Source organism: Cervus canadensis, chromosome 6, assembly GCF_019320065.1.
Source record: "Cervus canadensis isolate Bull #8, Minnesota chromosome 6, ASM1932006v1, whole genome shotgun sequence".
Lineage (NCBI taxonomy): Eukaryota > Metazoa > Chordata > Mammalia > Artiodactyla > Cervidae > Cervus > Cervus canadensis.
Genome location: NC_057391.1, coordinates 38,863,683 through 38,889,659, shown reverse-complemented (window position 1 = coordinate 38,889,659; position 25,977 = coordinate 38,863,683). Strand labels below are relative to the sequence as shown.

Here is a 25,977-nt window from a genome sequence, read left to right as displayed (position 1 = left end):
GTAATGCGTCAGTTAATTTCCTGATGTGGATTTCATGTTATAACTATACAGGAGTATTTCTTGTTTGAAATAAAAATACCCTAAAATAATCAGGGTATATGGGTCATTAGGTTGGCAATTTATTTTCATATGGCTCAAGTAAAAAAGTTCTTTATACTAGCAACTTTTTCAAAAGTTTGCTTCAAGATTAAAAAATAAAAACTTTTAGAAAACTAAGATAAAAAGAGAATTCCCTTAACCTGCTAAGGTAGTGCTTCTCAAAGTGGCTGCACCGACTGGAGTCAGTTCTCAAACTGTTATCAACGGGTGATGAGATGGGTACAGAAATTGAAAGCGTTAGAAACCTTTACAACAATATGACAGATTGAAGAATTGGGCTTACAGTTAATATGTCTTTTACTTTTTTTCTAGTAATTCATCTTCATTTTAGCAAAGTATTTGATACTTTGATCCATGGTTTGCCATGGATAGGAATTAAAAACAAAAACAAAAACTGGTCCTTCCCGTTAGACAGTCTGAGAAGTGTATGATAGGAGTATCTATTAACAACACATGCTATTGAAAATGGCCTTCCCAAGTGGCACAGTGGTAAAGAATCTGCCTGCCAGTGCAGGAGATGCAAGAGAACACAGATTCAATCCCTGGGTCAGGAAGATCCCCTGGAGAAGGAAATGGCAACCCACTACAGTATTCCTCTCTGGGAAATCCCATGGACAGAGGAGCCTGGTGGGCTACAGTCCATGCGGTTGCAAAGAGAAACGATTGAGGACACATGCATGCTATTGCAAACATCATAGTAAAATGTTGGAGTTTTCCCCTGGGGACAAAACTAAATATTGTTACCATTTTAATAGGGTTCTAGTTGGTGTAGAAAGGCAAGGAATAAAAAGATGTAAGCATTAAAAAAACAAAACCAAGATGCTGTTATGTGCAGATTGAATACAAAGAAAATACAAAACAATTTTTTTCAGAGTCCCAACTACTCATTTCCAACAACCTCCTGCTTTGTACCCATCCCTGTATATTAAGATAAAGGCCAAAGCAAAAATATGATACTGTCTTTGCCTCACTTATTATCCTTTTAGACCCTGTAACCACTGGGCTCTTACGTGTGGTTTGGACAGGGCTCTGCACATTTCAGATTTCAACTAACCTGTCATCTAATTAATTAACTTTTTAATGAAAAGAGGCTACTCCTTTTCTTTCCTTGGATTTAGGCAGCTATCAAGTTCCAGCTTATAGTTCTGAACTAGAACTACAAATTCTTTACATTAAAATAAAAAATTCTTGTATTTTCATATTTCCTATGGCACCCTGATTAGAATAGGCATCTCGCAGGTACTTAATAAATTCCTATAGATGGGTTTCAAAGCAGAAACCACTTTCGGCATTGGAATCATGTTCTATGAGCCCAAAGATAGAGAAATACAGACAGACAGGCAGACAATGAAAATAAATGAATAAAGAAAGCAAACATTTAAAAAAAAACATAAAAACTTTGCTATAATGCCATCAGAGGGTAGTAATGGGAATAACATAGTTCAGTGTGACTATTCAGGGCCTTGTTTTCCAAGACTGGTTCTATGCTATGTCAGCTCATGGCTCCTTCATAAGAAATAAGAGAAATGTCCACCTAAATTTGTAATGATCGAAAAAGTTCATACCACCTTTAAGAAACATGTAATCCAAAGGACCTAAGAGACTTTTTGCTTGTTTAGAAATATTTCCTACGAAGCACCAAGCATCCTCCCTCCGCACAAAGGTTCACTCCATGAACAAACAGCCAACAGCGTTCACTTCATCCAAACAGCCATTGGATTTAAGTCTTGATCCTGTCACCAACCTTGGGTGGATGATCCAGGTTGCACCACCTTGCATGAATTCTCAGGGTTTCAGATACTATGCCAATCAGGACCCTATGTCCATAGGTTTCCTATGATCCACGTACAGGATTCTGTCCCATTCTTCTCTTCCAGTCCTAGACAAGGTTCCTAGTTCCAACCCTGCCCCAAGTAGCTGTGGAACTTTGGGAAAGTCCCTTAACTTCTTCCAGACTTCATATCATCTTCTGTGCAGTGAAGACATTAGAACTACAACTGAGATCTCCTCTAGGTACTACCTACCCCCACATTCACACATAAAAACATGTTAAGAAAAAAATAAACAAAAAGATGAGAAACTGTGGCACTACTACAACCACTCATGGTCTGCCTTCCAAGTATTACTTTACACAGAAATGTGTACACACAGGGTTTTACAGAGGAAACTCCAACTGGTTCCCGGCAAAGAAAGCGGTATTTTTTAACCATTGTTTCCAGCTACCAATTAGGATGAAACATTTGGGGAAAGACTCAAGTAGCAGAATTTGTGACTGGCACACCTACTGAGTCATCCATTGGCCATGCTCTGATCAGAGAAGAGACCAGCTCTTGACCTTTCCTGTCCCTCTGCCTGTGGGGATATTAATAGCATATTGCGGAGAAAACAGGAACATAAAATTCATGTTATTTATTATGAGTGGCCCGAGAGAGTGAAAGCTTCCCCAACAAAAGCCCCCCACAGCAAGACCTAGTCTAATGGAAGAAGACAGATGGAAGCAAACATCAAACACCAATGTCTGATGAGGAAGCAGCGTAGGCCCTGCTCCATGTCTGGTATCTCCCCACGACCCGGACTCTCACCATCTCTGGAACAGGAAGTACCCCAGAACAGAGCCTGGCTGACCTGGGAATCCGTCCCAGGCCCACTGGACCTGGCACCAGAGACCCAGTGCTATTCCATGCCACTTACCTCTCGCTCACCATGCCCTAGACACACCAGCTCCTTGAGATCACCAAGCCAACGCCTTCACTCAGGGCTCTGGCCCATGCCGTTCTCTTCACCTGAAACACTCTTCCCTTTGCCATGCTATTCTTCACATGACGGGCTCCTGTGCCCCTCCGGGTAAAATGTTACCACCCTCCTCAAGGAAGCTTTTCCTGACACAAAGCTTTTCCTCCACAAAGATTCTCTTTTCCATCACTGTATCTATTTTTTTATTAGCCTTTATCACAACTGTGGTTAGTGCTTGCTGACTGACATCACACCCCACAAGAGTGTCAGCTTGCCCGTCTTTTATATTTATTGATATCTACTGGGCATCTCATACCAGTAGCTGGCACACAGTGAGTATTCATTACAAGTTTGTTGAATGAATCAGTAACGATCAGGAGAGCTTCCCAGGTTTTGGTTTGGTCTCTGACTTCCAGGACCATAGTGACTCACCTTGTACATACGGCCCCATCTCTGGGTGCTCCCTGACCCGCAGATTATAGGTCTTTTTTTGATCAGACTGCTTTAGCAGATCCCGCACTCGTTCATTATAGATTTCCAGGAAGCTAGAGACACGGAGAAAAAGGCATAAAATTAGATTTCGAAAAGGTGTGGGAAAAACACTAAGCCAATAATCAGAAAGTCCTAGTTCTTATTTAGAGTATCTCTGATACTCTGAGACACTGGTCACTCCAGACTTCCCCCTGAGTCTCTTTCCGCATGTATACATAGGGCTTTCAGCACTGGCTGTCATTACTCCAGGGTCAGGTTTACACTGTGAGCGCTGACTCAAGTTTAGCTTTCAAGAGGCTATTTGAGGATAGGTTTAGGCTGCCATCAGCCTGTGCCTTTACCAGTTCCCTGTTGCATACAGTCTTACAAGCATGTTTCCTGAAGTGCTTTTCAAATGTGATCTTTGAGCTCTATTATTCGTAGAAGGCATCTCAAGGACCACTGCTTAGCAATTAGGGAAGCTAAGTGCGAGGGTTCTGCTTCCCACTTCTATTTAAGTTGCACAACTCTCATTTTACCTATCTTATACACTAGGATTCTGTTTAAGACATACTCTGTCTTACTGGTATCTACTGGCATTTTATACTTTTTAAAATAATAGAACAGCTGCAATTCTTAATTGAAATCAGTAAATATTTTGTTAAATAAGAAAGCACACTTCTCACAGAAAGGTCTTCCTCACTGGACCATAGATACTTGCCTGTGGAGCCAGCAATCAGAAAAAAGGCTCCAGCTCAAAGCTGCTCTCTGCACACACTCCTTATAAATTTTCCCTTCTTAATCATCTCAAATTCAGACATAGGGACCCCCAGATAGCTCTTAGAATAGTGGTTCCCAGATTTCATAGACAATAAAACACATAATATATACTGCAAAATTTTACTTTACAAATTTAAAAATGTAAAAATAATATTCACAACCATTTAATTTTTAAAAAGGACATTTATTCTTTTTACAGCAATGAAAATGGTATGGAATTAGATAGTGATTATGGTTGAACAGTCTTGTAAGTACTAAAAAAAAAATCACTGAACTATATACTTCAAAAGTGTGAATTTTATGGTATGTGAATTTGTCTCATGTTTTTAAACAAGGATATTAAATACCAAAAAAAAAAGAATACAGAAAATTAATGGCAACTGGTAACGTCACACTGGAGGTAGCCAGCACTAGTCTGGGTACTAGAGTTTCCAGTATTCTTGCTTGGAAAATTCCGTGGACAGAGGAGCCTGGTGGGCTATAGACGATAGGGTCACAGAGTCGGACCCGACTATGCATGCACCCACACCCACCACACAAGAGTTTGGGAACTACTAACCTGGAGAACGACCCAGGAGGGGCCTGGAAGAGAAATTCCAGAAGCTAGTATGAAGCTGAACAGAAAATGAAGGAAGGGAAACCAGCCAGCCAACGGAAGCTGGTCCAGAGGAGACACTAACTTGTTAAGCCTGAGGGTAGAAACTAAGTTTCCTACAACCCATCTGCACATGCTCGTGACAAGCGCTGTAGGATACTTCCGCTGTGACTCTTCCCCGTTCCTCTGGGTAATTCTGGAAGCAGAGAGGACAGCTCTGGAGTGGACACAGAAACACTTCAGGCTGCAGAGCCCCACAGGTTCTTACCTTACTTTTATACTGCAGGAGGCAGGCAGTGGGGCACAGTTTTCCTCCCTGATGAAGAGACCCTGCATAAACCAGAGGGTTGTAGTTTCACTGAAGGGGATGTACAAGGAAAACCTACTTTGAGAGGATCCAGTCAAAAGAGAGTCTGTACCTCACATATCCGCGGTGTCAGCCCAACAGAGGCCTGGGGAAGAGAAGAAAGCATTACTGTCCGCTCATGCTGATGCTCTCCCCCAGCACCCAGGACCCATGCTCAGCAAGGACAGTGTTCTCACTCTAGGCTCTTCACTTCAGGCAGTATCCCCAGTGCTATGTGGAAGACTCTATTTGCCAGTGATCTCAGAATCTAACAGGAGGAAAGTATCAGATGAGGGGCAGATCACCACCGTAAGAAGGAAGACAGGAGAAGCTAGCAAACTCAGATACCTGTTTTCATGCAGAGGAGGTGACATCCTTCTTGGATAAGCCCACTTTACCACAGTGGTCCCTCCCAGAACCTATCCCCGCACACAGAGGAGAACCAGAGTACATGCATGTTCAAAACACACATTTAGAGAGAAGTGGCTTATTTCTTCATCTTGGATTCAGTGCTAACTTGTACTCAGGTTAATGGCTTTATATCCCTGGGTTACTGAGTCTTTTCTTCTTTTAATTTAAAATATATGAAATCACACCAAATATGAACCTTTAAGGTCTCAAGACATCACACTGAAGATTAGTTAAGCAATGATCTGGGCCCATAGCAGCAGGGACAATCTTTCAGGAGGAATAATATCCTAGAAAAATGTCCTTACGTGGTGTTATTTATCACCTGCCCCACCAGTTCATCTCATATCTCACCGGGGTTCTTCTAAGCCTAAAACAAAGAGGTATTCTGAAGGAACTCTACCCTCTTAATTTTCCATGATAAAAGAAGGCTCTCATAAGTCCTACACACTTTTGAAAGCTCGCATCCCAGTGGTTGGCTCTCCCGCTTCTTTCTAACACTCAGATTTAACACATACACAGCCCCATATCCACATGGCCTTAGCCAGCACTTAAGGCAGTCTGGGACTTGTCTACACCAAAGGTGTTAAAAAGCTACAAGTGATGAACTTGAAATGATATGAGAAATATGAGAAATTCAGAAGGACTGACAAGGTCTATTTCATCAAAGAGAGTTGTAAAATTCTAAGGTTCTTCGGGTGTAATAAAGAGGGGCTAATTATTCAACGTTTACCTGTCAATTAAGGTGCTAAGAAATGTATTCTTAACAGAAAACAGAACCCTTTAAATCTGACTGAAGCCGACTATGAAACTCATCCTCTCTCAGTGGCAAGGACAATGCAACATTCAGGTTTGACGTGGCTTTAAGAAGACATCATATCCCAATCCCAACACTCACTGGGGTGCCCAGCATGGTGTACGTCTTCCCAGAGCCTGTCTGCCCATAGGCAAAAAGGCATATGTTGTAGCCTTTGGCAGCTCCAGACAGTACTTCAGTCCCCAAGTCCCGGAACACCTGTAACAATAAAAACAGAGGGCATGTCACTCTGGTCCTACCTTCCAAAGCAGCCTTTTAAAAGGTTATTTGTTAACCTAAAATATTATAAAATGTTTCAACATCCATGACTATAAATTCCCCACTGTTTTATGAGAATCAATTCAGCTTCAAAAAAAGACTGCTAAGGAAAATTCATTTGTTTAGTAAGTCAATTATTTTTTAAAGTGCTAATTGTATGCTGGGCACAAGGCTAGATATTTAAGATGCAAAATTGATATGGTCCCTAATCTTTAGGGAAAAAGAGTCCAGGAGAAGGGCAAAGACATACAAGCAAATTAGTGAAGGAAAACCATGTACATGAATTCTTTTTCCTTCCCATTACCAAAAAAAAAAAAAAAGAGAGAGAACCTTAATAAGGTTAATCAGATAAAGGTACAATGAAATTCTTCCCAGGAACATATCACACAAATTCAGGGTCTCAAGACATGACACGGAGGGTCAGTTAAGCCCAGAAATTAGGGAGGGTTTTTCCTGTGGGCCCCTTTTCCACATGCTGCCTCTTCAGACTGATCCTAACAGCTGACCACTTCTGCTTTCACTCTTTTCTGTAGTTTTAGTGAATCAGAAACAACTAGAGACTCTCCTGGGAAAACCCCTAAACTTCATGTAGTGCCTGAAAGTCCTATTGGACTGTCAGGCAGACCCTGGGCTCAGGACAAAACAGCCTGGCTTATGGAGAAGGTATAACTTTGAGCTGAACCAGTCCTCAGCAGAACGCCACATGGACATCTGCATACACAGCTGGTGTGATGGGCATTTACCCTTTGCCCTGCTGCTGCTCAGCATCCAAATACTCTTCTGATCTGGGAGAAAACTGTGTCAGTTTTCATGGGAAGCAGGGCCCAACCCTCCCAACAGAAGTCAAACAGGCCAGATAATTCTCTTCATCTCCTGGAGGCTAGAATGTGAACACGTGAAATGAGGCTCGCAAAACTTGCAATTTCAAAGAATGACACAAAAGCAAAGAAAGAGTTAATCAAGGCTCCTTGTTGGCATCGTGAGTCCAACAGTACTGCATCTGAAGTGTACACGTACCAAGCACAGTGCTCAACTAGACTATTCTGTGATATGGCTTCACCTGGCCTCCCGGAGACTTAGGGCCCCATAGTTTGCCACCCATTTTTCTACTTTCCCTTAAATTCTATGAATCTCCTGATATAGTTCCAAATTGGAACATGGTTCTTATGGTTAAAAGTTGTGTGATCTTGAACAATTTACTTAAACTTTACTTAAACTTGTTTTTTTTCCCAGTAAATTGGATATTTTGTGCCTATATCACAAGTTTGTTGTGAAGATTAAGTGAGATAATACATGTAACTAGGGACCATGCGGCCGAAGACAGGAGTTGCTGACCTAAGATTACACTACACTATTCTGTTTTAGCAGCTGCGGTCATGCTTCTTGACCAGTGAACTATTTGCATTTTGTTTTTTAGTGCTTCTAATATTCAGGCAAAGGGCCATAATAATCCAAGCAGTGGTGAAAGATCTAGATGTTGTACCATTCCCACCGCCTTTCCCAATCTCCCTCCCAGCTCTGTACTCTCCATTCATTCAGTTCTATATTAGCAAAGCTGAAAACTGGGCAGAATTCTCTGTGCCTCCTGACATCTGTCTGGGTTAAATTCCCAGGGACTGAAGAAGGAGGAATCATTTCTCTTGATCAGAACACTTGAGTTGGCAGCCATCCACTTAATAGCTGGAAATGTTCTTTCCAGTGCTCCAGCAGAAAGTGGGAACAGAGGTGCAGACAGAGCAAGGCCACATCTAGTGTTATTTATTTCTCACCGCTCACACAGCAGGGCAGAACGAGCTCAGTGGATTGTGAAAGAAGACAGGAGAATGTTACTTTGCCCGTGTCTTTATCCAAATTCAAATAATCACCTGGAGGTTTTATGAAAAACATTTTTGAAGATACCATTTTCACTCAACAGTAAAAGGTGTGAACAAGCAAAACTGGTAGGCTCCAAACGTGGAATTGGGGGAAACTGTTAAGATTCCATTCTTTACGAACCATGAGGCTTAGCTCATCATAAATTCTTAAACAGAGCACAACAGAACCAGATGACATCGTGGTTCACTCTCACCGTGGTTATTATAATGAAGCATATGGGAACAGCTCAATATGAATACCAAAAACAGTTCGAAGGCTAAAATAAACCACCAAAGGGCAATCTAATATAGAGGATTAGAATCTAATAATCTAGAAGATCCAGTTCAGGAGGAGAGATGGGCAATGTAACTTTTTTTTCTGGAATATAAGTACAAGAACACATTCAATAGATTAATTTCATGTGACACAGAACTTCCAGTCTTTTTAAGCATTCACTAGATTGGGGACAGCCCACTGGTTGCTGCTGAATTGGGACTCACAATACCTGAAGCTCAAGCCGAAACCTATTTCATAGCGGCAACTGAATCCAGGAACCAAAATTTTTTATCTTCAATATCATGTCATTAGCATTGCAAATGAAAACAAGGAGATACCACCACACAACTATAAGAATGGCCAAAATCTAACACACTGACAACACCGAATGCTTACAAGGAGATGAAGCAATAGGAACTCTCATTCATTGATGATGGGAATGCAGAATGGTACAGCCACTTTGGAAGACATTATGCCAGTTTTTTTTCCTTAAACAAGACTAAACATATTACTCTTACTATACAGTGAGGCAATCATGCTCCTTGGTATTTACCCAAAGAGGCTGAAAACACACATACACACAAAAACCTGCACACAGATATTTATAGAAGCTTTCTTCATAATTGTCAAAACACGGAAGTAACCAAGATATCCTTCAATAGGTGAATGTCTAAACTGTGGTACATCCAGACCATGGGATATTATTTAGTGCTAAAAAGAAATGAGCTATTAAGGCATGAAAAAACATGAAGGAACCTTAAATGCAGAAAACTAAGATCATGGCATCTGGTCCCATCACTTCATGGGAAATAGGTGGGGAAACAGGGGAAACAGTGGAAACAGTGTCAGACTTTATTTTTTGGGGCTCCAAAATCACTGCAGATGGTGACTGCAGTCATGAAATTAAAAGACACTTACTCCTTGGAAGGAAAGTTATGACCAACCTAGATAGCATATTAAAAAGCAGAGACATTACTTTGCCAACAAAGGTCCATCTAGTCAAGGCTATGGTTTTTCCTGTGGTCATGTATGGATGTGAGAGTTGGACTATAAAGAAAGCTGAGCACCGAAGAATTGATGCTTTTGAACTGTGGTGTTGGATAAGACTCTTGAGAGTGCCTTGGACTGCAAGGAGATCCAACCAGTCCATCCTAAAGGAGATCAGTCCCGGGTGTTCATTGGAAGGACTGATATTGATGCTGAAACTCCAATACTTTGGCCACGTGATACGAAGAGCTGACTCATTGGAAAAGACCCTGATGTTGGGAGGGATTGGGGGCAGAAGGAGAAGGGGACGACAGAGGATGAGATGGCTGGATGGCATCACCGACTCGATGGACATGAGTTTAAGTAAACTCCGGGAGTTGGTGATGGACAGGGAGGCCTGGAATGCTGTGATTCATGGGGTCGCAAAGAGTTGGACATGACTGAGCAACTGAACTGAACTGAACTGAACTGAAAGAAGCCAATCTGAAAAGGCTACACACTGTGTGAGTCTACATGACATGACATGCTGGAACTACATGACATGCTGGAAAAGGTAAAACTATAGGGACAGTTAAAAAAAAAAATCAGTGGTTGACAGGAGGCTGGGGAGGGACAGATGATAGGTGGGATGCAGAGGATTTTTAAGGCAGTGAAATGCCTCTATATGTGAAACTATAATTGTGTATGAAAAGTGAAAGTGTTAGTCGATCAGTCTTGTCCGAATCTTTGTGACCCCATGGACTGTAGCCCGCCAGACTCCTCTGTCCGTGGAATTCTCCAGGCAGGAGTACTGGAGTGGGTTGCCATGCCGCCTCCAGGGGATCTTCCTGACGCAGGGATTGAACCTGCGTGTCCTGTGTTTCCTGCATTGGCAGGCAGGTTCTTTACCACTAGCGCCACCTGGTGGGAGGAAGGAGGTATATGGAATTTCTGTGCTCAATTTTTCTGTAAACCTAAAATTGCTCTAACAAATAAACTCTATTTTCAAAAATCATCTGCAAGATAAATCTCAAGGAATGGAATTCCCTGATAACAGCAACATTTATCAGACGTACCCTTCCTAAAACCTGTTAGAATCAACTAAGTCTTCGGATTAATGTCTCTGATTTCATGATGACTATTTAAGTTCCAAAAATAACAGTTGCTCTGTATTTTCCTAAAGAAAATTTTCACTGTTAGATTTTTGTTGTTGTTGTTTGTTTATTTTTCGTAGTTCAGTAGTTCTTTATTATAAACTATGTTCTCTGAGCCCCAAGGTGACTCCTAACAAAAAAAACTGACTTCAATTTAGGATGAAAAAGGGTTCAAAATGATGAAATAAATACTGATTTCAAATACAGGTAACAGAAATTGTTGATGAGTGAGAGGAGGGTCATTTCAAGGAGAGGAAAAAATTACTTAAAAGAATCTAAAAACTAACTCTGTTAGCAGGCATTTTTAAACTGGAAAATAATTCTAGACAACTCTGGAAACTATTCAAACACATGTTTTCACTAATGCTGTTACTTAGGAAAACCTCAAATAACCCAGAGTTGTACTTTTACTTTTCATCACACAGACATGGTGAGGTACAGCTGATACTGTTTGTGGATCTACTGATACATCCTCTCTCCAAATTTGTGGGTTAGAAAAGTAAGGTTCAGGGCCTATTATTTGAAGAGAGAGCATTCACATAAAATATATAACTTAATGGGGCCTGCAGTTGAGGAAAGGACAGAATGATTTGCTTTCCTCCAAACAGCTACACATTAGGTTTAATGATTAAGAACACAGGCTTTGCAACTTAATAGACTCATAAGGCTAGCAGATGTAAGCTTTTATATATAGAATGGATAAACAATAAGGTCCCACTATATAGCACAGAGAACTATATTCAGTATCCTGTAATAAAACACAATGGAAAGAATATTATAAATATATGTATAACTGAATCACTTTGCTATACAGAAGTAATTAACACAAAATCAACCATACTTCAGTTTTATGAAAAAAGTGTTTTATTCAAAACCAGAGCTTTAGATTCATACAGCTAGTAACACGAAGCAATCATTGTGTTAGGCTCTCTTCTTCTTAGCACCTTAAATTAGTAATCCATTTAATCCTCACAATACATCTATGACGATATTTACTATGATCAAAATTCTCTATCACATGAGAAAACTGAAGTTCCATGGGTAGTAAGTACCTCTAAATAAAGCTGCTGCTTTTAACCACTGTGATATTCTGCCACTAGCAAAATAACTGTCACTAGAATTACTAGGAGACGCAAAGTTTATCAGTTGAACACTAAGCTATGACCCTTTCATTTAAAACTGTTCTGCAAGGTTTCCTTATATCCTGTTGTTTTGCTTCACACTGGGAGAAACTTTACCAAATCTCCTTTTCAGTATTTCTATTAAATAGAAGTCTCGGTAAAATTTTGTTTTAACCTTTGGCCAAAAACAATAAAATCTGAATATTTCTGCCATTTGTTCACTTTTGCAGTCGCTTTGTCCCATTAACCTTTTAATTTGCACATGAAGAGAATTATTTCATTCCCAAATTTCACCCACATTGCCATTATTGAATGACCAGAATTGGAAACCTTAAAGAGAGACACATTTTTTTCTTTGCTGTCTTTCAAATTACAAAGTACACCTACTTTTTGTACCAAGTGAAAAAATACAATGCATGAAGAAAAAACTAACCTTCCACCCCTACCTCACCCCTAACCCTACTCATTTTAAGTACCCAACGAGTCCCCTTCAAGTACTGAGGAAAGAAAGGATATAAGGAACAGGTATGTCCTTCCATACATATCTTATATATGTAAGATCAACATATCTTAGGATATACAGTTCTTCATTTTTTGTTTTCATTGAAATAGACACATATAATGTATGTCAACCTGCAGCTTGCTTTTTTTCACATAACATAGCATGAACATATAGGTTATTTCCCATAGATAAAACCTTTTTCATGCACAGCCACAGTTACACAAACACAATGTAAAATAACTGGGCTATCATGAATGCAGTGGAGGCAATGCTTTATTTCCTTTTATTTTCCACCTGTCTTTCCCCTTCCTCTTTTCTCTCTCATACAAAAACCCCCACCTGTGGGTAACATTAGCAACTGGCATAATTGTTTGTACTTCCCATAGTCATAATCATAAATGCACATGCACTTACATATTTACGGGGTTTTGTGACTTGTTTTAAAAAAAATGGGATGTCATTATACACTTTGTTTTTCTCAGTCAACACCATTTGCAATATATTCCATGGTGTAAATGTGCCAAAATTAAGTCAATCACTCTCCTATAAATGGGCAATCACTTGTTTTTATTATTTTATCCCTACTCATAATGGTTCAATAAATATCTTTAAACATATATGTTTAAATACTGGTGTTTTCATTTTTATAGACTGTTTCAGGAATGGGGCTGCCGGGTCAAAGGATTAAAATATTTCTTATTTTCATAAATATTAAAGACTGCTTTCCCAAAAGACTATAATAACTTACATTTCTATTGACAAAATTAATAAGAGAATCCTTTTCTTCATATTCCCACCAGGAATCTTTTTAACTGCTCTTCGTTTGAACAGTACAAATTCATATCTTAATGTTACTATAATAACAGTGAGTTTGAAGTCATCATTCTTTGGGGGGGCATTAAAATTTGCTCTCCCCAAGAAGGGTCAATTCATATCCTTTGCCCATTTTCCCACTGGATTGTTTTTCTTTTTTTGTCAATATGAAAGACTTCTTAGTATATTATAAACAGCAGTCCTTAATCTGTCATATGCATTGCAAACATTTTTCTCCCTAATCTATTCACCTTTTTCTAAGTTAAAAGGCAATATTTTTGAGCAGTTTTAGGTTAAGAGAAAAGCTGAGTGCAAAGTACAGAGTTTTCATGTACCCCTTCAGCCCTCTTTCCTCTCGCTCCTCAGTCTCCCATATTATTAACATCTTGCATTACTATGATACATTTGTTGTAATTGATGAGCCAATACTGATATAGTATTATTAACTGAAGTCCATAGTTCATATTAGGGTTCACTTTTTGCTTTGTACAGTTCTATGAATTTTTATAAATATATAATGATACATAACCACCACTATAGTATCATAAAGAATAATTTCACTGCGCTAAAAAAAATCCCCTGTACTTTACCTACTCATCCTTCCTTCTCGCCCATGAACTCCTGGAAACTACTGATCTTTTTATTGTCTCCACAGTTTTGCAGGGTGCCATACAGTTGCAATCATATTATATATATACAGCCTTTTCAGATTGGCTCCTTTCACTCTGTTTGTGTTCAGTCGCTCAGTCACGTCTGACTCTGCGACACCATGAACGGCAGCACACCAGGCTTCCTTGCCTTCACCATCTCCCAGAGTTTGCTCAAATTCATATTCACTGAATCAGTGATGCCATCCAACCATCTCATCCTCTTTCATACCCTTCTCCTCCTGCCTTCAATCTTCCCCAGAATCAGGTCTTTTCCAATGAGTCAGCTCTTTGCATCAGTGGTCAAAGTATTGGAGCTTCAGCATCAGTCCTTCCAATAAATATTCAGGGTTGATTTCCTTTCACATTGACTGGTTTGATCTCCTGGCTGTCCAAGGGACTCTCAAGAGTCTTCTCCAGCACCACAGTTCAAATGCATCAATTCTTCAGTGCTCAGCCTTCTTTATGGTTCAACTTTCAGATCCATATTTGACTACTGGAAAAACCATAGCTTTCACTATACACACCTTTGTCAGCAAAGTGATGTCTCTGCTTTTGAATATGCTGTCTAGGTTTGTCATAGCTTTTCTTCCAAGGAGCAAGTATATTTTAATTTCATGGCCGCAGTCACCATCAGCAGTGATTTTGGAGCCCAAGAAAACAAATCTGTCACTGTTTCCATTTCTTCCCCATCTATTTGTCATAAAGTGATGGAACCGGATGCCATGATCTTAGTTTTCTGAATGTTGAGTTTTAGGCCAGCTTTTTCACTCTCCTCTCTCACCTTCATCAAGAGGCTCTTTAGTTCCTCTTCACTTTTTGCCATTAGGGTGGTGCCATCTGCATATATGAGGTTATTTTACTTAGTAATACGCATTTAAGGGTCTTTCATGTCTTTTCATGACTTGATATCTCACTTCTTTTTTATTTTAAAATTATTTATTTATTTATTTATGGCTGTGCTAGATCTTCATTGCTGTGTGGGCTTTTCTCTAGTTGCAGTGAGCAGGGGCAGCTCTGTAGTTGTAGTGCACAGGCTTCTCATTGCATTGGCCTCTCTTCTTGTGGAGCACGGGCTCTGGGACGTGCAGGCTTCAGCAGTTGGGGCACTTGGGCTCAGCAGTTATGGCTTCTGGGCTGCAAAGCACAGGCTCAGTAATTGTGGCGCACACGGCACGTGGGCTCTTCCCAGATCAAGGACTGAACCTGTGTCTCCTGCACTGGCAGGGAGGCCCTCTCATTTCTTTTTAAGGCTGAATATCCCATCATTTGGAGGTGCCACAGTTTACACATTCACCTACTGAAGGATACCATGGCTGCTTGCAAATTTTGGCAACTATGGAAAAAGGTGCTATAAACATTTCAAACACAGGTTTTTGTGTGGATGTAGTTCTCAGCTCCTTTGGGTAAATGCCAAGAACTGTGACTGACCAATGCCAACTTTTCCCTCACCTTGCACCAAGATCCCCTGACAATCCATGCATTCCACCCCTTACATATAGGCACTACAAAATATAAAATCCAACTTCTTCTATTAGAACTGCCGCGAAGCTTGAGGCCTCCCCTGAACCATGTAAGCCCTGACTGCCTGCTAACCCACAACAGCAGCTGCTGCTTTTTTTAAAATAAAGGATGAAATAATCTTTCTTTACAGGATACTGCAAGATATGAAATTCCACACAGAAACAAACCCATTGAGAGAAAAAGCTTCATACAATATGTACAGTTTGGAACTGTTCAAGTATAGTCTCCTTGTAAAAAGTGCTACAATAGCAAACCACATTCTTAGTAGAGACACAGAAAGACAAACATACCAAACATAGTACATGTTTGGTATAACAATCTTGTGCTTCAGTTGTACAGTCTGAAAGATAATGGTCTCAGAATGCCATCCTGAACTATAGCCTCAGAGGTAGTTTCTGGCCCAACATTTTGATATTCTTATTCCTCCATACAGAAGTATTTCTCGATCAGGTTTAATGAAGCCTTGGGCACCGACTCATTTTCACGGTTTTATAGAGCTTTGGTTTTATCCAAACCTCTGCATTCTTCAATTACACTAAGTTTCTCAGTTTCACCTAATTTCTCAACAACCCAAGATACTTGAAAGGGCATCCAGAATAACTAGGGTAATTTCGCTATGTTTCACAGTTAAGAGGTTCATCAACAATTCTATTATGCCACAATGAATGATGTTACACAATCTGTTCAACTATTCCACCACTTCTATGGTTGTTCACAGCCCATACAGCTTCTTTTTGCATCTTAAAGTCTGCCTTAGAACACCAATGAGGAATGGGACTAACCCATGATTCACAACTCACTGGATCTGGTGCTGGTGTCAGCTTTAATATTTGACATCGTCTGTGCATCTGCTGGTACTTTTGGACATCATGATACAGGAGACGAAGCAAAGTAGAATTTGCAGACTTCCCTGACAGTCCAGTGGATAAGAAACTGCCTGCCAATTCAGGGGACACAGGTTTGATCCTTGGTTTGGGAAGATCCCACATGCATCAGGGCAGTTAAGCTTGTGTACTACAACTACTGAGCCCATGCTCTAGAGCCCGCAAACCACAACTACTGAACCTGTATGCTGCAACTACTGAAGCCCATGTACCTACGGCTCATGCTCCGCCACAAAAGTCACTGCAATGAGAAGCTTGTGCACTGCAACTAGAGTATTCCCCACTTGCTGTAATTAGAGAAAGTCCATGCACAGCAATGAAGACCCAGCACAGCCAAAAATTAATTAATTATTAAGAATAATAATTTACTCAGTAGCATCTAGCAAGGATTCAGGATTCTTGTTACAAGAAAAGTTTGAAAGTGTCAGGTAAGGTGCTACAAGTAATCGCATATTCAAGATGATATATTAGGAACTGCAAGAAGACCCAACAGCAGATTGATGGCACCACACTTGATAACCAAGTCTTGGAAAACAAAACCATCACCTGCAATGTTTCCAAGAGCCCGTACAGCCTGTTCACTGCTGTAATCATGGGGAGATGCCAGTAGAGAAATGACAGCTGGGGCAGCACCCCTATCTACCGCAGCCCCAGTCTGTTCTGACATCCTGCAAGCAACGCTGGTGAACACTCAAGCAGATTCAAACTGAACAGGACTACAGTCAGTTCTGCCCAAGAAGGACACAAACTTTGGAATCAAACCAGCCCAGATTATGTTGCCTATTGGAGGTTGTTTTTCCTAGAAGGCAGTTTCCCAGCAGCTTGAGTAGCTTTGAGCTGGCTTTCCAAACTGTTGCTACTGATGCCTGTGACGGTATCAACAACAGACCGATTTACAGTGCCCTGATCGTTTCAGTTTTCTGGCGGTGGAGAAGGAGCAGCATCAGGAAGCAACCTTACATTTCTCCTTTTCAGCACCTGGTTGTCCTTCTTAGCTTAGCTTTCCTTGGTTCCACATTATTCAGTACTCAGCCTGCATCATTTCTGTACTATTGTGCCCTTGAATCTATTAGGCAATCAGTGGTCAGTTAGCACTCTCATTGTTGAACGTGGCTATGAGACATCGCGAGGAAGCTACAGAGCCAGCTCAGATTTCCACAGGAGGCTGTGCAGACCCTACGACTTCTTGACGTAGACAATTTGGGGCTAGAAATGGAAGGAAGATGAGACATATTCAATTTTCTACCTTTCCAGATACTCCCTAAGCACGTGATTGCCCCCAATTCTTCAATCTCTTGTCACAATGTGCCCCCAAATGATTTTCCCCACCACCTCTCCAGTATAGTAATTCATCTGAGTTAGCTGTAACTTCACAGTGCCTCTATTAAAATGCACATGCTACCAGAGAGGACAGAGGGACATATTATTGTGAATAGAAAAGGTATTGGAGAAATTATTGTATGCTGGATAAGATTGTGATCAGGTATCAAAGAAGTTAATAATAATAACACTTATGTAGCATTTATTATCTGCTAAGCACTGTTCTGGGCTTCCCTAATGGCTCAATGGTAAAGAATCCACCTGTCAATGCAGGAGACGTGGGTTCAGTACCTGGGTTTGGAAGATCTCCTGGAGAAAGAAATGGAAACTGCAGTATTCTTGCTTGGGAAATCCTACGGGCAGAAGAGCTTGGTGGGCTGTAGTCCATGGGGTCGAAACAGAGTCAGGTATGACTTAGCAACTTAACAACAGCAAAAGCACAGTTCTAAGTATTTTATATTTACTTACTCATTTAGTCCTCACAACAGCTCTGAGGTAGGTATCATTATCCCCATTTTACAGATAAGTAAAGCACAAAGAGATAAAGGAACTAGCCCAGGATCACAGCCGGTGATCTGTGAAACTGGAAAACAAACCATACTTAGAATCACGTACTTCCCCACCTTTCATCTAGGATGGAGATGAGGGTTTAGAGGAAAGTCTAGGGTCCCTCTCACATCAGACCCTAAAATACACCCTCTCTACTGAATGCAACTTTTATCACCTTATTCAAAAGGTAAAAACAGGGCTTCCCTGGTAGGTCAGTGGTGAAGAACCCACCTGCTAATGCAGGAAACATGGGTCAATCCCTGGCCCAGGAAGATTCCACATGCCATGGAGCTATTAAACCCATGCACCACAATTATTAGCCCTGTGCTCTAGAGCCTGGGAGCTGCAACTACTGAAGCCCACATGCCCTAGAGCCTGTGCTCCACAACAAGAGAAGTCACCGCAATGAGAAGCATGAGCACTGCAACTAGAGAGTAACCCCCACTCATGGCAACTGGAGAAGACCCAGCACAGCCAAAAATAAATACATAAAATTATGTTTTAAAAAGATAAAAACATAAATCCTGTCTATTTATCTAAGGCTTCTTTTTTATGCAAAGAGAAAAAAGTAAAGAAAAAAAAGTTGGGGACTGCCCTGGTGATCCAGTGGCTAAGACCCTGTGCTCCCTATGCAAGAGGCCCAGGTTCGATCTCTGGTCAGAGAACTAGATCCCACATGCTGAAACAAAGATCAAAGCTCTCAAGTGCAGCAACTAAGACCCAGCATAGCCAAACAAACAAATAAATTTCTTAAAAAATACAATTGCACACAGCAGCAAACACTCAAACAGATATACACACAGAAACATGAATTCATATTTTTAGTTTAAGTCCCTAGTTCCTGAAGAAATCAAGAAAACTGAGCTTTGAGATCACCAAAACACATATCTTTGTTTATACAAGACTAGCCTATTTCTAACAGTGTGTTTTGATAAGAAATGTTCCCATAGACAACTGTCCAAGTGGCACATGAGATGTGGTAGGTCCCATATGAACCTTTCGTACTCTCTGGACATAAGCAAGGAATTCACAGGACAAATACATGGCTATCCAGCTCTACTGCTTCCCTCCTCCCTGCAAAAAGAGATTTTTTAGACAAGTTCCTGTGAGAAAAGATGAGCGGTGGACTTAGGGAAACAGAATCGAAGACTCTTGCTATTCCCACAGCCGCTTTTATAAAGATGATCCCAAGTGATTCCTTCATCATAATCTACCATGTCTTTTGTCATTTAACCCTTTTTCTACACCCCATCTGACTGAGCCCCAAGCAAAGTAAGTACAGGAAAAAAGAGAGACTGTCAAGCATTGTTGTTTAGCTGCTAAGTCGTGCCTGACTCTCTGAGACTCCATGGACTGTAGCTCTCTGTCCATGGGATTTTCCTGGCAAGAATACTGGAGTGGGTTGCCACTTCCTCCTCCAAGGGGTCTTACTGACCCAGGGATTGAACCCGTGTCTCCTGCACTGGCAAGCAGATTCTTTACCACTGAGCCACCAGGGAAGCCCTTGTCAACCTTTCAGTTCGGTTCAGTTCAGTCGCTCAGTCGTGTCCTACTCTTTGCGACCCCATGAATTGCAGCACGCCAGGCCTCCTTGTCCATCACCAACTCCCGGAGTTTACTCGGTGATGCCATCCAGCCATCTCATCCTCTGTCATCCACTTCTCCTTCTGCCCCCAATCCCTCCCAGCATCAGGGTCTTTTCCAATGAGTCAACTCTTCACATCAGGTGGCCAAAGTATTGGAGTTTCAGCTTCAGCATCAGTCCTTCCAACGAACACCCAGGACTGATCTCCTTTAGGATGGACTGGTTGGATCTCCTTGCAGTCCAAGGCACTCTCAAGAGGCTTCTCCAACACCACAGTTCAAAAGCATCAATTCTTCGGCACTCAGCTTTCTTCACCGTCCAACTCTCACATCCATACATGACCACTGGAAAAACCATAGCCTTGACTAGATGGACCTTTGTTGGCAAAGTAATGTCTCTGCTTTTTAATATGCTATCTAGGTTGGTCATAACTTTCCTTCCAAGGAGTAAGCATCTTTTAACTTCATGGCTGCAATCACAATCTGCAGTGATTTTGGAGCCCCCAAAAATAAAGTCTGACACTGTTTCCACTGTTTCCCCTGTTTCCCCACCTATTTCCCATGAAGTGATGGGACCAGATGCCATGATCTTAGTTTTCTGAATGTTGAGCTTTAAGCCAACTTTTTCACTCTCCTCTTTCACTTTCATCAAGAGGCTTTTTAGTTCCTCTTCACTTTCTTCCATGAGGGTGGTGTCATCTGCATATCTGAGGTTATTGATATTTCTCCCGGCAATCAGGATTCCAGCTTGTGCTTCTTCAAGCCCAGCGTTTCTCATGATGTACTCTGCACATAAGTTAAATAAGCAGGGTGACAATATACAGCCTTGACGTACTCCTTTTCCTATTTGAAACCAGTCTGTTGGTCCATGTCCAGTTCTAACTGTTGCTTCCTGACCTGCATATGCAACCTTTAGATGACCCCAAATAAGGATGCTGTTAATAATAAGGGGGACTTCCCTGGGATTCAGTAGCTAAGACTCCACACTTTAAGTACTTCCACTGCAGGGGGCTTGAGTTCAATTCCTGGTCAGGGAACTAAGATCCCACATGCTGCACATCTCAGCCAAAAACAAAATAAAATAAAATAAACTGATAGCACCATTAGAAAAAAAAAAACTAAAAAAAAAGAATGTTAATAAGGGTATGCCAACTTGGTTAAAGATGAACTCTCTTGGGGAGCTCTGAATGGTAGACAGATAGCTGCTGTTGGCCTCCTACAGCTACTGCTGGATTCTGAGCAGTGATGAATAATGCTCCATTGTTGTGTGGCTTGGCTGTGTGACGGTGAATACGGCTGACAGTTTCCAGTTTCCTGATTTCCTCACATAGCCTCACATTCATGACCCATCGTGTGAGACAACCTGATCACCTCTCTCCCAGGCAGCTTGAAAAAGCCCTATTACAATGGAAGGTTTAACTGTCATCACCAACAGGCACAAAGCAGGATCTCTGAGCAGCAGTCACATGACAAGTGGACTTGTTAGCAGCTTGCCCAGCAGCTGGTCTGAACAAAGACAAAGAAGGTGGTTGGATTATTAGGTGTGAGGGCATCTTTGCATCTTCACAGGCAGAATCCAAATGGGATATGCTGTTTCACTGCCTTCAAGGTAGTGGATAAAATAAAGGGACGTTGCAGATCCACAGGGTTGCAAAGAGTCTGACACAACTTAACGACCAAACAACAACAGTAGATCCAAGAGAAGACCTTCATTCCATCAGACAGAACCTCCAAGAGCTAGGTATCTGCAACAATTCAGGCAAATCATCTGAGAATCTTTCTATTCCTAGTAATCAGGATTTATTAGATAGGAGCTGGCAAAATTTTTCTATTATGAGCCATACAGCAAATATATTAGGCTTTATGGGCCATATGGTCTCTGTCACAACTGCTCAGCTCTGCCTTTGTAGTACAAAAGCATCCACAAATACTACACAAACAAATGGCATGGATATGTTCCAAGAAAACTTTACTAAATCTGGTGGTGGCCAGATGGAGTCCATGGGACATATTAATAGTTTGCCATCCAGAGCTTTAGGGCGAAAGTCCTTTTTAGAGCCAACTTCTTAAAAAATATAAGTGGGTTTGAGGGTTCCAAGAGGAAAAGGAGTCAAAGAAAAACTAAAGAGAGTCCTGCATACATGAAAGGCCTTCTAACACTTTTAATACCTGGAGTAACAAGCAAGTTTGGCCTTGGATTACAAAATAAAGCAGGCAAAGACTAACAGAGTTTTGCCAATAGAAATCACTGGTCATAGCAAACACTCTCTGCCAACAACACGAGACAACTCTATACATCACCAAATGGTCAATACCAAAATCAGGTTGATTATATTCTTTGCAGCTGAAGATGGAGAAGCTCTATACAGTCAGCAAAACATGACCGGGAGCTGACTATGGCTCAGATCATGAGTTCCTTGTTGCAATCAGGCTAAACTGAAGAAAGCAGGGAAAGACACTAGGCCATTCAAATATGATCTAAATCAAATCCCTTATGATTATACAGTGGAGTGACAAATAGATTCAAGGGATTAGATCTGATAGACAGAGGGCCTGAAGAACTATGGATGGAGGTTCATGACATTGTACAGGAGGCAGTGATCAAAACCATCCCAAAGAAAAAGAAATGCAAAAAGGTAAAATGGTTGTCTGAGGAGGCCTTACAAATAGCTGAGAACAGAAGTGAAAGGTAAAGGAAAAAATGAAAGATATACCCAACTGAATGCAAAGTTCCAAAGAATAGCAAGGAGAGATAAGAAAGCCTTATTAATTAAACAATGCAAAGATATAGACGAAAACAACAGAATGGGAAAGACTAGAGATCTCGTCAAGAAAATGAGATATACCAAGGGAACATTTCATGCAAAGATGGGCACAATAAAGGACAGAAATGGTATGAACCTAACAGAAGCAGAAGATATTAAGAAGAGGTGGCAAAAATATACAGAAGAACTGTACAATAAAGATCTTAATGACCCAGATAACCACAATGGTGTGATCACTCATCTAGAGCCAGACATCTTGGAGTGCAAAGTCAGGGGGGCCTTAAGAAGCATCACTACAAACAAAGCTAGTAGAGGTGATAGAATTCCAGCTAAGCTATTTCAATTCCTGAAAGATGATGCTGTGAAAATGCTGCACTTAATATGCCAGCAAATCTGAAAAACTCAGCAGTGGCCACAGGACTGGAAAAGGTCAGTTTTCATTCCAATCCCAAAGAAGGGCAATGCCAAACAATGTTCAAACTACCACACAAATGCACTCATTTATCATGCTAACAAAGTACTGCTCAAAATTCTCCAAGCCACGCGTCAACAGTACGTGAACCAAGAATTTCCAGATGTTCAAGCTGGATTTAGAAAAGGCAGAGGAACCAGAGCTCAAATTGCCAACATCTACTGAATCACAGAAAAAGCAAGAGAATTCAAGAAGAATATCTACCTCTGCTTCATTGACTAAGCTAAACTCTTTGACTATGTGAATCACAACGAACTATGAAAAACTCTTAAAGAGATGGGAATACCAGACCACCTTACCTGCCTCCTGAGAAACCTGTATGTGGGTCAAGAAGCAACAGTTAGAACCGGACGTGGAACAATAGACTGATTCAAAATTGGGAAAAGAGTATGTCAAGGCTATATATTTTCACTCTGCTTATTTAACTTATATGCAACATCATGCAAAATGCTGGGCTGGATAAAGCACAAGCTGGAATCAAGATTGCCGGGAGAAATATCAATAACCTCAGATATGCAGATAACACCACCCTTATGGCAGAAAGTGAAGAAGAACTAAAGAGCCTCTTGATTAAGGTGAAAAAGGAAAGTGAAAAAGCTGGCTTAAAACAACATTAAAAAAACTAAGATCATGGCATCCAGTCCCATCACTTCACGGCAAATAAATGGGGAAAGACTAGAAACAGTGGCAGACTTTATTCTGGTGACTGCAATCATAAAATTAAAAGATGCTTGCTCCTTGGAAAAAAAGCTATGACAAACCTAGACAGTGTATTAAAAAGCAGAGACATCACTTTACCGACAAAAGTCTGTATAGTCAAAGCTGTGGTTTTTCCAGTAGTCATGTATGGATGTGAGAGGTGAACCATAAAGACCGAGCACCAAAGAATTGACGCTTTTGAACTGTGGTGTTGGAGAAGACTCCTGAGAGTCCCTTAAACTGCAAGGAGATCAAACCAGTCAATCATAAAGGAAATCAGTCCTGGATATTCATTGTAAGGACTGATACTGAAGCTCTAATACTTTGGCCACCTGATGCAAAGAGCCAACTCATTAGAAAAGACCCTGATGCTGGGAAAGATTGAAGGCAGGAGGAGAAGGGGAAGACAGAGGACAAGATGGTTGGATGGCATCACTGACTCAATGGACATGAGTTTGAGCAAGCTCCAGGAGATGGTGAAGGACAGGGAAGGCTGGTGTGCTGCAGTCCATGGGCATGCAGAGTCGGATATGACTGAGCCACTGAACAGTAACGCATTAACAACACTTTAAAACACATTAAGATCATTTATCATTGAAAATATATGAAAGTACATGAACAAATCACCTTGACCCATTTTCTTAAAATAACTGATACTCTACCAAAGTTGGGCTTCCCAGGTGGTGTCAGTGGTAAAGAACCTGCCTGCCAATGCATTTTAGACATAAGAGACATCCTAGGGATCAGGTTTGATCCCTGGGTCAGGAAGATCCCCTAGAGATGGAAATGGCAACCCACTCTAGTATTCTTGCCTGGAGAATCCCATGGACGGAGGAGCCTGGCGGGCTGCAGTCCATAGAGTCGCACAGAGTCGGACACAACTGAAGTATGCATGCATGCACTACTAAAGTTAAAGTTACTCAACAAGCTCAACACTGAAGAGTTAGCAGTCAGGACAAAGTTAAGTTACTGTAGCAAATCCCTAAAGCATAGTAGCTGAAAACAACAAAAGCTTATTTCTGGCTCATGCTACTTGTGGGTCATTAGGGAGTCTTGGTGGTTGTAGCTTCTCTGACCGAACTATCTATCTCCAATGTTACTGATCTTGATGCCAGAAGGAAAGAGGGCTTTGGAAGGTCATAGATCAGCAACTGAAAACTCAGACATCATTTCTTCTTAAATATACTCACAGAGCTCATCATATGCAAACCTCCCCCCACCCCACACACAATGGGACCAGAAAGTGAAATTCTATCACACAATAGGAGATAAACAGCCATGAATATTCAGTGAACAGCATGAATGATCATCACATAGCAATGGTTAAGCCACTTTTATTTATTCAATTTATTTATTTGGCTGTGCAGGGTCTTAGTTGTGGCATGTAAGATCTAGTGCCCTTACCAGGGATCGAACCCGGGACCTCTGCATTGGGAGCACGGAGTCTGAGCCACTGGGCCACCAGGGAAGTTCCAAGCCACTGTTGGCTAAATGATCACAAAATGAGATTTTCTTAATAAAAACATATTTCTGATATTTTAGTTAACCAGAAATTACATCAACTTCATGTACATTAAAAATTTAAAATTATTCAGTATATTCTTTCTTAGTGTCTAAGGATTTGGCAAAGGCAGGACTTGAAGTCATCTTTATGAACATCAATTTTTAATGCCCACACTGGTAGATGTAGAAGATACAGGAGACTGTTTATAGACCACAGACCTAACTAGAAGACACACGGGGGGAGGCTCAGGGCTCTCCCAGCAAGTCTTGGGGACAGGACACACAGAGGGGTTTTCCCATAGCCCATTCTGGTGCCAGCATGTATTTCAGAATTCCTTAGTTTCCTACCACACTCTTCTGACCAGCTTTGATGGTACAGGAGGTGCTGTTAATGTTCTACATCTATGTATACCAATATATTTGGATTTCTCTACTATTTTCATGTGTACCAGCCAGTGGGTGTGCCTTAACTTCCAAAAGTTAGTATCTGTATCTCTTTGTCTCTTTTTGGAGGACTGCCCTCAGGAGCTCCTTTTAAGAGCCAGATGTTCTTCAAAAGGCAGTTATTACCAGTGACTGATGGATGCAGGGCAACTCAGGACATTTTTGATTGTTGTTGCTGTTCAGTCAATCAGGCATGTCTGACTCTTTGCAACCCCGTGGACTTCAGCACACCAGGCCTCTCTGTCCCTCACCATCTCCCAAAGTTTGCCCAAGTTAATGTCCATTGCATCAGTGATGCCATCCAGCCATCGCATCCTCTGACGCCCTCCTTTCCTTCTGCCCTCAATCTTTTCCAGCAACAGGGACTTTTCCAATGAGTCAACTGTTCACATC

The 25,977-nt window shown here is 41.1% G+C and overlaps 1 protein-coding gene across 1 annotated transcript in view; it reads right to left on the bottom strand.

The window, feature by feature from the left end:
- STARD9 (StAR related lipid transfer domain containing 9) overlaps positions 1 to 25,977 on the bottom strand; it is a 118,985-nt gene that overhangs the window by 59,205 nt on the left and 33,803 nt on the right. Inside the window, 4 exon segments of the mRNA XM_043471591.1 lie at positions 3,265 to 3,377; positions 4,947 to 5,008; positions 5,098 to 5,130; positions 6,331 to 6,447. Of these exon segments, the coding sequence (XP_043327526.1) occupies positions 3,265 to 3,377; positions 4,947 to 5,008; positions 5,098 to 5,130; positions 6,331 to 6,447 (325 nt within the window).